General features: G+C 41.7%; 1 protein-coding gene across 4 annotated transcripts in view; it reads right to left on the reverse strand.

Moving 5' to 3' along the window:
• The window catches only part of cobl (cordon-bleu WH2 repeat protein), a 64072-nt gene that overhangs the window by 14911 nt on the left and 32337 nt on the right, over positions 1 to 16824 (reverse strand). For 3 of the 4 annotated variants that reach the window (XM_036130590.1, XM_036130600.1, XM_036130601.1), the window contains 2 exons: positions 5003 to 5594; positions 949 to 1011 (listed from right to left, as the gene is read on the reverse strand). In XM_036130590.1, coding sequence (XP_035986483.1) covers positions 949 to 1011; positions 5003 to 5594 — 655 coding nt within the window. The remainder of the gene's footprint in view (positions 1 to 948; positions 1012 to 5002; positions 5595 to 16824) is intronic. The other variant, XM_036130598.1, reaches the window with a different exon arrangement.

A 16824-nucleotide genomic window follows, 5' to 3' on the forward strand; every position in this document is an offset into this window, starting at 1 on the left:
ACCGTGTCCGCTCACAGCGTCCCTCAGCTCTGAACCCGGACACAGTCGACAAGAAATGCAAAAGCATGCAAACAACCGTACTGATGCGTACAATTTGATTACGAAAGAATACAATACTAAAAAGAAACAGGTCAAGCTTTAGGACATGCTAACAGGTTGTAAAACAAGCTGTAGGTGTGATACTAAACTGAGTTTTGAACTAAAGAAATGGAAGAGCTTTCGAAGGATATAAAGGAAAGTCCAACAGAAAAAAAAGGCTGAATTTAAAGACTTCAGAGGACGACAGAGGGTTGCCAAGCTGAAGAAAGAACTGAGCCGGGGAAAAAGGCTTCAGGAGTGTTTGGTACGCAGACGCACGGGTCCACAGCAGTACACTGCGGAGAGGGTGTGGGGCGGGGGAAGAAGAGGACAGAACAGATCAGATTAGAGATGAAAGCATCATACATTCATGGAGGTGGCTGAAAAACAACACAGGGCAAATGAGGAAATCTAATAGAGAACTCTGTTTTGGTCATCTGGCACGGCGAGGCTGAGACTACATGCACAGTAACAGATGGTGGCTTGCGCGCACAGCTCGGCATCGCTCAGCAATCCTCCTCCATTATGCAGCTAATATGCTCTGAAATGCTGCAAAAACGCAACAGAGAAGCCACTCCGCCTGATTGGTGTTGACCCTCAACCTAACGTAGCGGACCCTGAAGAAGCGACGTGGCTAGGAGATTGACATTCATAGATACGGAGCACCTTGACCTCATGTGGACCCGGCGTCACTCAGCCACAAAAGGAGAACTGGACACATGTCAGTATTCATGCAGAAACGAGTTGGACGAGAAATTCAGACGCAGACGAAAGAAAGGAGGATTTTTATCTCAGGAAAGCAGCTTCTAGGGGAGGAAAAAAAAAACAGAGCTATAAAGAGAGGAAAGCAACAATCCATGTGGAACCTACACAGGGCAGCTGCTTCTTCCACTTCCATGTCATCCTGTGGGGTCAAGCTGTTTGGAAGCTCAACTGGAGGAGGGGGAGGAGGAGGAGAGGGAGGAAGAGATGAGTTACAGGTTAGGGCGGGCTGTTTTGGCTGTCTTGTCACGGGGGTGACAGCAGAATTTTTCAAATCAAAGTTTCAAACTTATCCACGCTGACATGTCCGGCGTTCGGGGGCCCTTTTAAAGCCACGTTTACCGCATTTCTACAAACATTTATTATGACTTAACGGGCAATATGGCTGCATGGGTGATGTTGCAAATAAGGAGCATGAAAAAAAAAACTGAAAGAAAGAGTAATATTGGAAGAAATGAAGGAAGGACTGATGGAAAGATAGAACTTTTTGATAATTGGACACGGAATAAAGTTAAAACAAAAGTATTTATGTTCAAGGACTACCAAGGAAACCTCTTGCCAAGAAAACAGACTCTGTAGGTAGCACTAGTCTGACTGTCTTCCTCCGTAGAACAACACCTTTGAGGCTGGGCGCTGCTCATGGTCATACTTAAAAGATGAGGAATCTGTTAAAAGAACTCAAGCGATCCAACATCTTTTTTTTTTTATTATTCCTCATTTTCGGAATCTTTGAATCTGTGCAAGTTTGAAAAAAAAAATGCTCAAATGCTTTTGCTGAAGCAAACAATAAAAACGTATTGGAAACAATGTATAACGCATATTTTTGGTAGATATTTATATCTGGGCGCCCAGGCGGAGAACATTGGAGAAATTCTGCTAAGCATGATCATCGCCAGGTTTAAAATGTCTCAAACAAGAGTAGTTGTATTTCAGTAAATTCAGTAACTGAAAAGCGAGCTGACAGACAGATTAATAGAGCAGCTAAGAGCGAGCTTTTGAAGCGTAACAGAGAACCTTCAAGCTGCAGCAGACCGCTTTGTTATAACTTGGAGTGGCTTGATATATGACAGCGTGATCAGCGTTTGAGTTAATGAAGACGATCTCTCAGAGAGGCGTGACAATGTAAGTAAAGGCTGGTTTTAACATGATGTGTTATTATTATTGCAGCTTTCAGGGGCTGGCAAAGGTTGAATAACCTGGAGGTGAGACGCCTCTGGCCTGTGGGTCATATTCGTTCCTCTCACGAGATTAATTTATGTTTTCAGATCTCTAAACACTGTCACCGCACATGTAGCCCATGTATGTAATTTGCTCTTGCTGAGGGGAGATATCAGATTGGCAGCAGGTTACCGTTGCACAAGAAAGCGATAAGGATCTGGTGTGTCGGTTCGCTTCGCAAAGCGCGGCCAACTTTCAGGCATTAAATTTGCTTTGCAACGCCTCATTGAAGTGAGCCTCACATCTGTTTTGCTCCTCTCATGTCAGCCTGTGAACGCTGCAGTCACAGTTTGAGAGCCCGGTGCCAAAGAGCCGCACAAGTCCTGATTGTGTTTGGTCAAAGCAGTGGAACGAAAATACGGCCCCACTAGAAATTCAAGTATTACTCCTGTGAGATTTCATAACGGAGTGGGACTATCTTTGGTAGCAACGGTTACCAGAGGATAAACAGGTTCAAGAACGGTAACACCGAGATGGCTGTAGTCAGTTTAAAAATGCTCGCATGCTACAAAAAAAAAAAAAAAAAAAAGAGCGTATACAAGACGAGGCAGCAGTGGAATTAAAGCTAACTGACAAAAAGTTAGAAATACCTTTTGAAAAGTAAAGGTTGATCTTATGCAAAGTTGACAAAAACTTCATAAATCTAAAAATATGGCAGCATGGTTTACGCAACAGTTTTCTGTCTACCAATTAGAATCCAACACTAGGCAAAAGTATGACTTAACTGGATTATCTGGAGAAACGCAAACGTTGTATTATGCCCATTCACTGGCTATTCATCAGAATAAAAACGTTTTAATATCAACATTATTCAAACAACTATTGAATAAATCCTACCTATTTATTTTGGGACTGAACTACATGCATAAATGGAAGAGATATACCTCAAAGAAGTACAAACTAATTTGGTAAAAAAAAAAAAAAAAAAAAAACAGAAACAAAAAACTGAGTCAAGGCCAAATCCAAATGTGTATACAGTACATCTGTTACCCAAGATGCACGGCACTACGGCGACAAAAATGGGCCAAATTTAGGAACGGTGGCCACTTGTCGACCAAGAAAGGTTTGATTGTTTTTCATGACATATAATGCAGTTTTCTTTTAGACTGATAAACAGGATAAACATTGACGACTTATGAAAGATAGAACCTTAACCTGGCTTGTTATAGCGGAGAATCTGTAAGACCGAACGCCGAGGAGGATCAAGTGAGGACGCATGGAACGCAGCGCGCTCGGAGGGGGGCATCCAACTAATGTCCTGCCCCTTTGACGACAGCATGGATTATGTGCAGCTGAAACGTAGATGCACAGCACGTACACATGCAAGAAAGCGACTACTGGATTTTTATTTTCAGCCGTCTCCATAACAAACATCCCACGAACTGAGCTGGCAGATACCGCAGAACCAGTTCCTAAACGGTGCGCCTGCAGAAAAACCTGCATCCTGAGATGGCGCTCTGTATCCTAGCTAAAACCCAAACAGCAAGGCGGTGACTATCGAAGCCCATCGGCCAGTACCCCAGCTGATTACCAGGTCACCGTGAAGACCGAATGCAGACATCGATGTCCAAAGAGTCAAACTGATTTCTAAACCTGCTGTCGCCCTGTTTCTTATCCTGCTACGTATCAGAGCTCAGGCTGCACCTTTATCGGCGCAGACAGAGCGTTCTGCACAGCAGTCAGATTTGCGATGTGCCGGTGCATGTGAGACGTACGTATGGCGTGAACTGTGGCGTGGCGAAGTCGTTTGAAACGTCCGGATTATAAGTAACGTCGCAGCCTGGCTTGGAGATCTCGTTCTGTGTGCCGGTGTTAAATGAGTGGGAGGGCGATGCCACGGCGTGATTCGCTGCTCCCATAACAAACTGTTTGATCTCCAGCTTTAGAAAAATAAAAATCCAGCTTGATTGATGCCACACAGACAAAGCGATATGACTGCATGTTTTTAATATATGTGTAATAACAACAGAATTACTTGACGGCATAGGAAAAAGGGAAGGCTTGGCAGTGTTAGAAAGAGGTAGGCTCATTATTAAATGAATCCAGCAATTATGGTGATGACTACCTCTCCTCTCCTGCCGTATAAACTAGTCATCTCATACTTCAACCTTTCACTTGCTTTTATCTGCCTTTCCAGCCGCCCCTTTTCTCCTTAAAACTCTGCCAGTCTCGCTTTTTCAGCCTCATTACCCTGCCATTTCTGTCAAAACCTTCCCACGCACCGTTCTCTACACTTCTGCCACTCTCACCTCTTCTCATCCTTTTTTTTTTTGAGGTCCATGCCTCTCTCATCTTTGCCCCCCGTCAGACACGCCCACCCTCCCTCCCGCTGCGCTCTCACCCCCGCCGCCGAGCGTATTCCGGGGTTTTACATGCAAGTCAATAAAAGGCCACGTGAAGGTCAAGTAGTTTCAATCTGTGACAGATTCATCAGCCTGCAGATCTGCCAGCTCTCCAAAAAAAATTCTGAGTGGGATTGCACGGACATGAAAGGAAGGCAGATAAAGAAAGAGAAAGAAGGACGGGTGAGAGGAGAGACAGATGAAGCTTGGGAGATTGATAAGCCTAGGTTAGAGACAAGAACTCCATTGTGTCACGATCTTTTTTTTTTTGTTTTATATCTCAGTTCTTATCAAACACACGCAGCCATACAAGCCTCCTTCCTCTAAGCTGGGTATGTACGTCAGCCCTGACAGCTAAAGAGTCAGATGCTGCTGTATTGTGACAGCTCAGCTCTCCGGGGCAGACAGGTAGGAAACTTCAACAGGCAAGTAGTGACTCACTTTCCTAACACTGTCTTTGCCACCGCTGTCAAAAGTTCTGTCAGCAGCACCTGAAATTTGCTCTCCTTGTTATCGAAGGTATAAATACAAAAGAACAAAACTTCGTTTTGGACCTGGGTCGTCTTTCGGAATGCAGTTTAGCGCCATTAAAAGATATTTACCCATGCCGCTGTGTCTGTTGTTCTCCACTTCATCCAGCTTCAGGTTCAGGGCCGACTCGGTGTCCGACCTGGAGTTGCTGTCTGAATTCACCTCTTTGTTGGGTTGCTTGGCCGCGGCGCTGGACCTCTTGGTCGCGGGCTGGACCTGCACGGAGCTGCTGGCCGTGCTGCTGGTGCTGCAGCGGGAGCCGGCCTGGTCCAGGTCCACGTCGGAGTCGTCGAGGCTGCGGCTGAGCTCGGAGCTGGAATCCTGCACGGCCAGGCTGTCTGTGGTGCTGCTGCTCGGGGTCGGAGAACCGGGGGATGGAGTACTGGGGGGTGGAGTGGCGTTGCGCACAGGCGGAGGCTCTTGTGCCGTTTCGCCAGGAGATGATTTTGCTGCCTTTATGACCACAGAGGCCGCAGAGAACAGGGGGGATTGCGGCGTCTTGGTACGGGGCACTGGTGTGGGAATTTCACCGCTGCGGGGACTCGAAATAGGAACAACAGGCGTTGTAGCATCATCAGAGTCCTGGGCAGTGGGAGAGGGAGAGGGAGAGGGAGGGGGAGGGGGAGCCTTTCTCTTCCTTTGGCCTTCTGAACCAGGGCCCTCCTGATGAGAAAATAACAGAACGAAGATTGTTAAAGTTATTTTTTTTTCTGCATACAGTTCCTTGCAATAGGAATGATACACCTTTAGCTTTTTTTCCACATGTTGTCACCTGACAACCATGAAATTTAATGCATCTTATGAGATCTTAGGTGACAGACAAAGTATTGCAGAATTGTAAAAGTAAAAGGACAACCACACCATTTTGAACTTGGGCTTGAAAAATAATCGGAACATTGGGTTGTGCATTTATTATTAGCCTCCCAGACTCAATAATCTGTAGGACCTCTTTTGCAGCGATTACAGATCCAAGTCTTTTGGGCAAAGTCTTAAACAGGTTTGCATATCTGGAGGCAGGGATGTAAAAAAAAAAAAAAAAAAAATTATTGCAAAAGAGTTCAAACTTTGGTAGCTGGTGAGTAAATTTTCTATTGGGGCCTTTCACATAGTTCCTTCCACCCATCTTCCCATTGAATCAGACCAGCTTCCCCATCTCCATTGAAAAAAGCAACCCTAGAATGTTTTGATGAATCCCTTCAATCAGTAGTCATTTAACAAACCTCCAAGCACTTGCGTATCAGCAGGATTTATACTAAGAATAAATTACGCATAGGTGGACTCTAGTTAGATGATTGGAGTTTTGCTTTTTAGGCCAAAAACTTTAATTATGGTCTTTTCAAACCACAGTAATATCTTCCATGCCTGCCGGGTTCCCTCCATGGCTTTAGCGCTGCAGGATATTAGGAATATGTGTGATATGCAGTAATATTCAGGAATGGCGATACGAATAGGACTTGGGATTGATAAACAAACAAACAAACAGGGTTAATCTCTTTCTGCTTCTGGTTTATAGTAAACATAGACCTAATGACAGACATAGACATAATGATGAAATCTATCCAGCTGCTGGAAAACAAATTATTATTATTTCCATTTCAACAACAAGGTTTTATTGAGAAAGTGATTTCTGAACAACATTTGCGGTTTGAATTAATTTGCCGTCATTGACTTTCTTCATGACTACACTGCCTCTCCATCTCTTCATCTTATAAAACTTTTTTCTATTCCCTTACACACCTGATATTACCAATTAAATTACAGGCAGCCTGAACATGTGGTACTTCCAGCGATGCATACAGTGATATTGTCATATTAATCGATTTTCGATACATTGTGCAGCCCTTCATGGCATGTGGATATCTTTAAATATATCGTCTAATGGCTTTCTTTTGGCCACTCTTCCATAAATGTCAGATTTTTGGTCAACATAGCTAACACCTATCCTGTTAGCAGATTCCCCGACCTCTGTTGTGGGTCTCTACAGCTCCCCTGGAGTTACCGTGAGCCTTTTAGGTGCTTTTTCTGATCAATGCTTTCCTTTTCTGGCCTTGTTGTTAATGTTTGTTCACTACTGTTCGCTAACAAATCTCTTTTGAGGCCTTCACAGAGCCGTTGTAATTTAATTTACTGTTAAATTACACACAGCGGCTCTTTGCTCACAACTTAGGTGACTTCTGAAGGTGATACTGTAGCAGCGTCCTGAAGGTGAGGGTTTGAACTGAGTTTAATAAAACTACATAACTGCGACAACATCTCGTTCCATTGCATAAAATCAAAACAAAATAAATCAAGTTCAGTCACTTTAAACTGAAAGATTTGGAAAAATGTCAAGAGATACAAATACTTTTGCAAGTCACTGTATGTGTGCCTGGTTTAATCATAAATTATTCAGTAAATTCAGTCTGTCAGGACTAAAACAAGTTTACAGCCAAGTAATTAAATTGAGTGGAGTGCTGGCAGAGGTCTGACTCTTCTAGCCATTAGAGTGGCAACATTCCTTTTCAATTGAAGACATTTAAGGTCTCTCAGCAATTCATTTAACTTGATGCTGTGGTATTGTAACAGAACACCAGTAAGGGCATTTTACCAGGTTATTTCTTAGGGCTTATCCAAGAAACACCAAACATTATTTAAAAGATTCAAGTTTCTGATTCATTCAGGATGTGACAGCCAACCAATAGTTTTCTTATAGGTTCCACTAATAAGTTATTAATAAATGGGCATCACTCTGAAAGGAAAAGTGAAGTAAACCACAAGCATATGAAATAAAAAAAGTTTATTTTGTCTAAAAGCAGGTGAAAAAAAACAGTAAAAGACAAAGGCAGAAACAGGGCAAGACAAAAGCTCTGAATCTGACAAGCTAAGTTGCAAAGGATCTGTTTTACTCTACAGGGAGATGAAGTGGTTCCATCTATTCTTTACAAGTAAATCCCATTCTCTGTATGAGGCAAGTGCCTGAAGATTCAGCATTATTGTGGCAAGACGAGCTTTAAGAGTACAGATATTATTTATCTGCTACATTTTCCAAATAGCTCTCGCATTCAGTTATTGTTCTCTCTGAAACTCAGCAGAGAACATGCCCAGAGTTGCATCATTCAGCAGGGCAAGAATGAGATCAGACCACCTTGTCTTTCTGCAGGCACATAGGGTTCGCACATGAACTCGGTGAACCCGGTGCATGGCATGCTAAAGAAAGCCGAATACCCAGAACCCCCCGCCCACTCCTTCACGGCCCTCCTGCTTTTATCCCACCCCGGTATTCATATATACATGAATACAAACACAGCCGTGGAAATGGGCCAAAGTTGAGCTGCAATGGATGATTGACTTGCCTTGGAAGATGGATGTGTATGCGTGAGAAGACCCATGTTATGTGTGTGTGTGTGCGTGCGTGCGTGCATTTCTGTATGTATATGATAATGTGTGTTTGTTTCCCCCAGAATAAAAACACGGGACTGCAGGGAAGCCATTGCTATGAAAGGAATACTACAGAGGCTTCACCTGACAAGCAAATGCATACCCTCTCTCGTTTATAATCATAATGACACTCTGGCTTGAGCTGGACAGTACAGATAGGATTGTTAAGCAGGGTTAAATCTGTGTTGCTTACTTGAGCTTGTGGCGCCATGACTGGGAATGCAGCATGCACTTATGAGAAGGGAGCTGAAGATAAGACTTCATGCTATATTAAGCCACATTCAAAAGGAAATCTCTACCCTCAAAAGAGCTAGATATGAGTTCTAAGTCATTTTATGTGCTTAAAAAAAATGAAGTTGCTAAGGTCAGTATGTAATTTTTTTTTTTTTAGATTTATATTACACAGTATTTACTAGAAAGTTGTTCTATTCGGCTTCAGTCACAAAAATGTTTAGTTTTTTTTTAAACGTGAGACCTTGCAAAACTCTCAAGTTTTACAAATAAACAAAACCATCACCAAGCCAAATGATTGCAGCTGCCATTGAAACAATCTTTGTATTAATGTGAACGGCTAAGAAAAATATAACTAACCAGCAGTGTTGAAACATAAAAGTGCCAGACAACTGGATTTGTTTTACTGCCTTTTGAATTTGACTGTCTGATACAAAAACATCATAACAGTAGAGGCACTGGTGACTCACTAAAGTTTACCTGACTCCGCCAGATAGATTTGCTCCGCATATCCATCTGGAACCTTCCGTTGAAGTAACTTTGGGAAGGGGCGAAAATACTGGTTAGCTGATTGGCCTATGTTGGTGATAGACGGGCCAAATGAACCAATCAGATTCGTCGTCGCTCGTAACAGAGCGACGACGAAAACACAACCACAAGCCAAGCTACTCTTGCTGCTGCAGGTAAAGGCTCGTTAGCTCAGCAAAGAAATACTCTGTAATTCCGATAAAACTTGCTCGATAGCCACGCTAACGCTAGTTTCATCGGCTGAAGCCGCCATGTTGTTTAGACTGAACTGACGCGCTTCTCGTTGCGTCACACCTCAACCCGCCTCAAAGCCAACGCTGATTGGACGTTCGTTTGGTGAACGGCTCCAAATTTTCTTTAACGGAAAGTAGCCAGACTGATCTGCGAGTGAAACCTTGAAAGCTCGCAAGATCAGGATGGTCTCACGAGGCTACACTAAAGTATCCATTCCCCTTTAACTTCACAAATCCTAAAATACTACAAAGATAAACCTCAATGGAATATTATGTGATAGACGAACACAAAATCACACGTGCTTAAAGGGGAAGGAAAAGGACGCAACATTTTAGGAATTTTTTCACCAAAAATCTGACATGTGTCTCCATATGCATTCAGCCCCCCTTAGTTAATAGTGTTTGTCGCTCTTGTTTATGGTTGTTCTCCTGCGATGTATTCTTTTCCTTGCACTTCAACATTGTGCACTACTTTGTGTTGGTCTTTCACATCAAATCCAGCCAAAAATTACGCTCAAGTTTGCGGCTGTGAAATCGACAACACGTGAGAAATTTCAGGTGGCAATAATATGTTTGCGAGCTACTGTAAATGTAGCAGGATCAGAATGGTGAAATGCGTAGAAAAAGTGGGAAAATGAACCAGAGGAGATGGGCATGTCTTTTGAATTTTCCACTTTATGGTTGTGTGAGGCGAAAGGGCCCCCATGTTTGAGCATACGTGATCAGACAGGGCCACACATGGGTGCTTAAACCTGGGCGGGTTACCGCTCATCAGTTGCAGATAAGAGTCTTCTTTTAACGGGGCGACATTACAGCACTGATGTGGAATGTGAACCGGAGTATGCCAAACCCGAAGGTCTCCGATGTCACAAAACACCCTCACACAGCACCAGGCTAAGAAGACAGCTGTCGTGCGTTTTTGTGTCACTGTTATGATGAAGATGTATGGGCGTGAGTGCACGATGAAAGAGGTTTGGTGTAAAAAGCTTTGAACAATGTGTGTCAGTGAGGGGCGAGGGCGGGGGTAAAGGGTGGAGAAATGGATCAGGAGACACCCGGCTGACCCAGTTTCATTGTTGTCCAACCTGTCCTACTGACCCACTGATATTTCCAGTTTGCCTTACCTCGCTGCTTTCATCAACAAGTGAAAAATAATTAGGTTTATATGCAGCGTGTAAAATCAAAGCAGTAGGTAATTACTATATTATATAGTAATTATATTATATTGCTCAGTTGTATTATATATATATATATATATATATATATATATATATATATATATATATATATATATATATATATATAAATAAATCTTTGTAATTTATCATCTTTGTAATTTCTTTGTAATTTATTAAAAAGTCAGCTAAAAATCAGTACTAATGACTCTAACCCTATAATATATTCCGTATACAAAAACTCAGTTTAGACAAAGCTGAAATTATTATTACATTCCCGTGTTTCATTCATTTGTCCAATCTGCACTGACTGACTTTAGACACAACACGTTTGGCCAGCCTCAGGGCAAGCCGAACTTGTCCTACACAGGAGGGGCCAGGTTCCCCTAATCGTGGGCCCCTTTCTCGTCCTCTCACCAACCGTCAAGGCGCATGCACACGAAGAAAAAGCTCACAGCGTTTTCTCGTAATGAACCTCAGACCTCTTTCTCCATCGCATCACAGAATTGAGCTTCACACCAACCCTGCATAACAAGAGGGCTTGGTGGACGGTAACACAAAGAGACAAGCCTCAAAATAAAAAAAAGAAATCCTCACTTTCACCCGTTACTGCTTTGAGGCGGTGTCTTGAAAGATTACAGATATTTCTAAAATCAAAGTAGCAATGGCATATGTGTGGTGTGAAGCGGTAACAAAGTCTGGACACAACTTGTATAAAAAATAAATAAATAAAAAAGGTAATATACCCTGGCACCAATGACGGAGAGTGTATCACTGAAAGATCAGTCTGCGCTACAATAGTCAGGTTTTAAGACTGAGCTCATGACTCTTAAAGTTGCTAAACAGAGCTTTGCTGAAAGACCGACACAAAGTCGTGATTGAACGTGTCGCAGGAAAAGAATACATGATTTCCACATTTTATTACAATAAATTTGGAAAGTTTGTATTCAACTCCCCAGAGTCATTGTTTTTGAAGAACTTTTCAGTTCAATTATAACATTTTGTCTCTAGAGTTATTATCAGCTTTGCAAATAAGAAAAGTTAAAGTTTTGCCATTTTTCTTGGCAAAACAGCTTTATTTAGTCATTTTGGATTGACGGCTTCTGAGTACATCTATTTTGCAAATCTTCTCGCATCATATCTCAATTTGAGTTATGTCTTTACATTGACTAAGCCTTTCTAACACATAAACGTGCTTTAAATTTAAACCGTTCCTTCTTATTCCTGGCTGTATAGTATTTTTACAGCACTCAGGTAAATCTCCGGGTTAGGGTTAGTCTCAAGTGTCTTGCAGCTTCTTATGGATTTTCTTCCAGGATCGCCTCTGACTACCATCACGTCCCTGCTGAAGAAAGTCCTGCCACACCATGACGCTGGCCCCACCATGTCAACATTGGGACCGTGTGCTCAGGGTGATGTGTGTTGCAACAGGTCAAAAAAAGTTTACTTTTGGACTCCCCTTATTAGCCGTTTGTCAGTTTACGTGGACAGCAATGTCTTGACAGGTTTGCAGGTCGATTTGCATTTTCAAAAGATTGATTGAACACTACGCCATGAGGCGATCCATGGTCCCGATGTTTCATAACTAAAACTTCTCGAAATGATTTAAAACCTCTCTTCTGGTTCTCATTTATGACTTACTTCACGTGTGTCAATTCTGCCAGTGCAGTTTGAGGTTGTACCGTGGCAAAATGTGAAAAAGCTCAAAGGGCTTTAAGTAAGTCATCATAAAGCACATCTGTACACAACACTTTAACCTAAAGAGACCCAGACTGTAAAATACAGATGGATCCGCTGGAGACAAAAAGCCTGCTGTTTTCAGCTGCAGCACCATTCAACCAAAACAAGGGCTATACAATAAGGACGGATATGGATAAGAACGTGCAGAGTAAGTGCTGCCTGTTGGTTTTGGCACCAGTGAACTCCTTATTCTAGTGCTTCCAGCTGATCTGGAAACAAATGTTTTCTTTCAGAAACATATTTGGAGTGATACTATAGCCGGAAGGCAGGTGGGTAAACATCCTTTCTACTCGCTTCAATACTGATGTTGAAAACTGATGTCACGCATCTAGAACGACCAGCATCCTTTCCTTCATTGAGCGCGTACAGGATCACATTATTTTGATATCTTAAGTCATGTTTAGAGAGACAAAAAGGCATGTTGCAAGGCTGGAACAACCGCGATCTTATCCAGCAGCAGATGTGTTTTCCCTGTCTGACTAAATCAGACATCATATAACAATTAGAATTGATTGCCTCGCTCTTCAACCATTAGTCTGCAGAATGATAGATTACCAACAAAACAACCTTAAAACCAATCATGCAATTAGGGTACCACCTTGATTCATGTACCATATTTTTCAGCCCATAAAGCGCACCGGATTACAAGGTGCACGGTGAATTAACGCGTCTATGAGTGTCTTTGTCCACACATAAGCCATACCAGACTATAAGGCGCATTCAATATTCTTCCCAAGTGTAATATCACTCCGCCCCTTCACGTACACAGCTCTTTCCTGAGAGGTAGAGCTAGCCGTCTCTGCCGGGAGGACAGAGTAGTTGGACTACACTGCCCTGTTTCTAACATAAGACCAAAATAAATGGAACTTTTATATTGAACTAACTTACTAGGTTTATTGTTGCTAGCATGTACTCTGGGTGGGGCTGCCTTACTTGAATGTACTCCTAGTTTAGACATTACAGTCAGGCAGTCTTGTAGACTGCTCAGGGGTCCGATCAGGTAGTGACACAGTGTACCGTAATGCTCTGAATATCCATTGAGCAGAGTGGCTTCGTCGCGAACCAAAGTCGTACTTACACACTTTAACAGATTTATGAGCGTATTGTACCACATAAAATCAGTCAGTAAGGACAACGGCAGTCATATGTAAAGCGCATCCAATTATAAGGCACACCATCAATTTTTGAGAAAATTTAAAGAATTTTAATTGAGCCTTATAATCCGAAAAATACGGTAGATTAAAAAGCTTAATTTTGTAAATGTGAAACGCCAAGACTGGAAACGTAAAACCAACAAATTTCTTCGAATCTGTACCTCAACATAAATCAAGGACACAGAGAAATGTATGGAAATGTGCAAGAAAGTATCCAGCAGAAAGAAAACAAAACAAAAAGAAAAAAAAACTGAATCCCACACATGAACAGTCTACGGAATGCTCCCACAACATGTCTGGTTTTTCAAACCGTGTTCAAATAGTTTTCTACATACTGTATATAGAATAATTACCGTCATAACACTGGATCTGCCTGCATCTCTGCATTACAAAACAAGCTAAAAAAGAAAGAAATCCTCTCTGTACATCTCGATATTATATCCACACAACCTAAAAGTTTATCTATGAAGTCTGTTTGGGTAAATATAGATTTCAGACTGCATAAAATGGACAGGATGTGCGAAAGCTAAAAATTTATTCCAGCTCCAAAAGGTTTTTTATTAATGAATTAGTAAGGGACAAACCCTAAAGCACAGTTAGCCCACAGCAGTAACCACAAAAATGTATCTATTCCAGTTCCAGTAATTAGTGGAAACCCAATTAGTCTGATAAGATTTAAGATTAGAATCAGTATGATCAGAACATATGTGCCATTTTTATAGTCTCTTGCAAAAGTATTCACACCCTTTAAACATTTTCAGATTTGACCAAGTTGGGACCACAGAACGGCTCAGAATTAAATACAACTGAGCATCTGTGTGCTACGTTGTGTTGGTCTATTATGTACACTGCAAGTCTTGGGTTACAATGTTACAAAATGGGACTCATGCTCAACGACTTTTGCAAGACACTATATTCCCAATTTCCAGTTCAAATAGTCCGGAGAGCAAACGCTCCTGTTTCATCCACACGGTCCATGAATTCTTCTTCAGAGCAAACTGAGAAGCAAGTGAAAAACAAATTCCCACAGCTGACATGCCACAAGACTGCCACTTCACTAGACAACCTTTAAGGTTCATGTAAGGTGATCCATCAGCCGATATTGTTGCACGCCGGGGTCTGCAAACTAACCACAGCACAGAGAACAGAGCACCCTGATCCGGCAGGCGGGGGGATAGACGCAGGATACTTTAATTAGATTGTGTAATTAATCACATGAATGACGTACAATTAAGTCAAAAACTAAGACCAAAAGAAAATGGATGTATGCAAGGCAAGGCAGAAAACTGAGAATTATTATCAATGAGAAAAACTTCAACTACGCCTCAGTTCTTCAACTTTTAAACCACTTGAGCAATAAATACTGGTGTCTAGGAAAATTAAACTAAATTACAAAAAAATATATATCTAAATATAGTTGACTTACTAAAGTTTTGAAGTTTTCCTCAGGCAGAGAAATGAAAGGATTTTCAGAGACAACTTAAAAGTTACTTTTTGGGTATCTGCATTTTAAATTTGAAAAATATGAGCAAAATGATTCCTGTCAAAATCTTTTTAAACTCCAACGTAACTGTGGAAATGTTTTTGAGTACTTCTGATCCCATGTTATGGGCGCCTCAACTTCAACTGAAACTATTAAATAAGACTTTTAAAACTATTAAAAGGTGACACAACGAGAAAGTCCCGTTGTGTCACGTTTTGGCTCATTATTCAAACGTCTGTGCAGGCTTCCTTAGAAAATCTAAATGCAGCCAGAAGGTTCTGTGTTGTACCTGCATGACTCCAATGCTGAGGGGAACGTTTAGGAGCACAACTGAGTTATGTAGGCAAAAATCTAAATTGAATTTGAAAAACAATTTACTGACAAAGTAAAACATAATCAGGTAGCAAAGCCCTCCTGCTGGTTTTAGTACTTCTTTCCTCTGGCTCTGTAATGCTGTTTAGCCCGGGGTGAACTTTTACCCCTCCTCTCATGTAAGGTGAGACCGGTGCTACAGGCTGTCCGCCACATGGCATTCTGGACTGCACTGCCTCCCTTTGATTTAAGTTAAACAAGTACTTTTTTTTTCTTTCATTATTTCAGCTGTTGCGGCTTGGTGCAATCAGCACAAATAATGGAATATTCACCTAGGGCTGGACGATACAGAAAAAAAGTGTATCGATAAAATAGTTATCGATATCGATCAATATGATTAACAAATTCAAAACATATTTTAAGTGCAGCCCTGGGCATTTCATGCTGTTGTTTAGCGACCTATTTTTAGATGCAGAACACACAAACACTGAAGTCAAACTCAACCCTTTATTCAACCAACTTTTTACCAAAACTGCAAGTTTCAAAAAAATTAAAAAGGACCCTTGCTCTCTGAACTCTTTGAAGGGGGGCGCAGCTTGGAGGTGGAGCATTCCTGGATCTGCGATTGTGATTGGTTGGGAAGATGTAATGACTGTAGTATTAACCTACATGATAGGCTAGAACGCTAAAGGAAGGAAAACTGTTCTATTGAACTTTTTATTGACCCCTTTTTTTTCCTATCAACGATATACGTCCATCAATCGATATATATTGTTATTGAATTATTGTCCAGCCCTATATTGGCCTTAATATTCCAGCTACTAAAATGAGAAAGCAATAAGAACGTACAATTGTGCAGTGTTCTGTGTAACAAGACCTCCACTTACTCCAAACCGATCATTTGTAAAAAGCTGCAAAGACCTGGTTGTCCTGAAGTCTCCACTGGAGCAGTATCTTCTCGTGAAGAATAGGAGTTTCTGACCTTCCTAATTCTGTCATTAAGGCTGATGTAGCTTTGTTCCTTCTTTGACTGGCCTCCCTCATCTCCGTTGTAATGGCTTTTTAAAGCTCTGTTATAACAATCTCATCATTCCCATTGCCTGTTTTGTGATGTCAGTATCCATTACTACATCTTGCACATCAAACTAATTGACCACATAAGCTTCCTCTGATCAGAGGGACCTTCGTAATGAGGAGTGTCATAATAAATAGCCGTCCTCAATTGACCTGCTATCATGTTCCTAATCCGTCTCAGAGAAACGAACACACATTAAGATGTGTATAATTGTGCGTGCAGATATAAGGTAAAGGCAGCTGTTCTCAGACAGGATACAGGGTGAATAAGGACAAAAAAAAAAGAGGCAAACTGCAACAGTGTGACGCACCCTTAACAAGCGCAATCAACAACTTGCCATTTTTACGTGATCAACAGTGTCTCCACAGATGAGCCAATGTCTTCAACCGCCTGCAGCAAATGCATTGCTACATTTCAAGCGAGTGAAAAAGTACAACTGTTCACTGTGAAGCGATTTGATTTGACACGTTCAATTGCTCGACAGCATTAAGTCATGCCGAGCTCTTTTATGCCAACGGCCTTCAAAAACGTTCTTGATCAGACCT

Source organism: Fundulus heteroclitus, chromosome 3, assembly GCF_011125445.2.
Source record: "Fundulus heteroclitus isolate FHET01 chromosome 3, MU-UCD_Fhet_4.1, whole genome shotgun sequence".
In the NCBI taxonomy this organism is placed as follows: Eukaryota; Metazoa; Chordata; class Actinopteri; order Cyprinodontiformes; family Fundulidae; genus Fundulus; species Fundulus heteroclitus.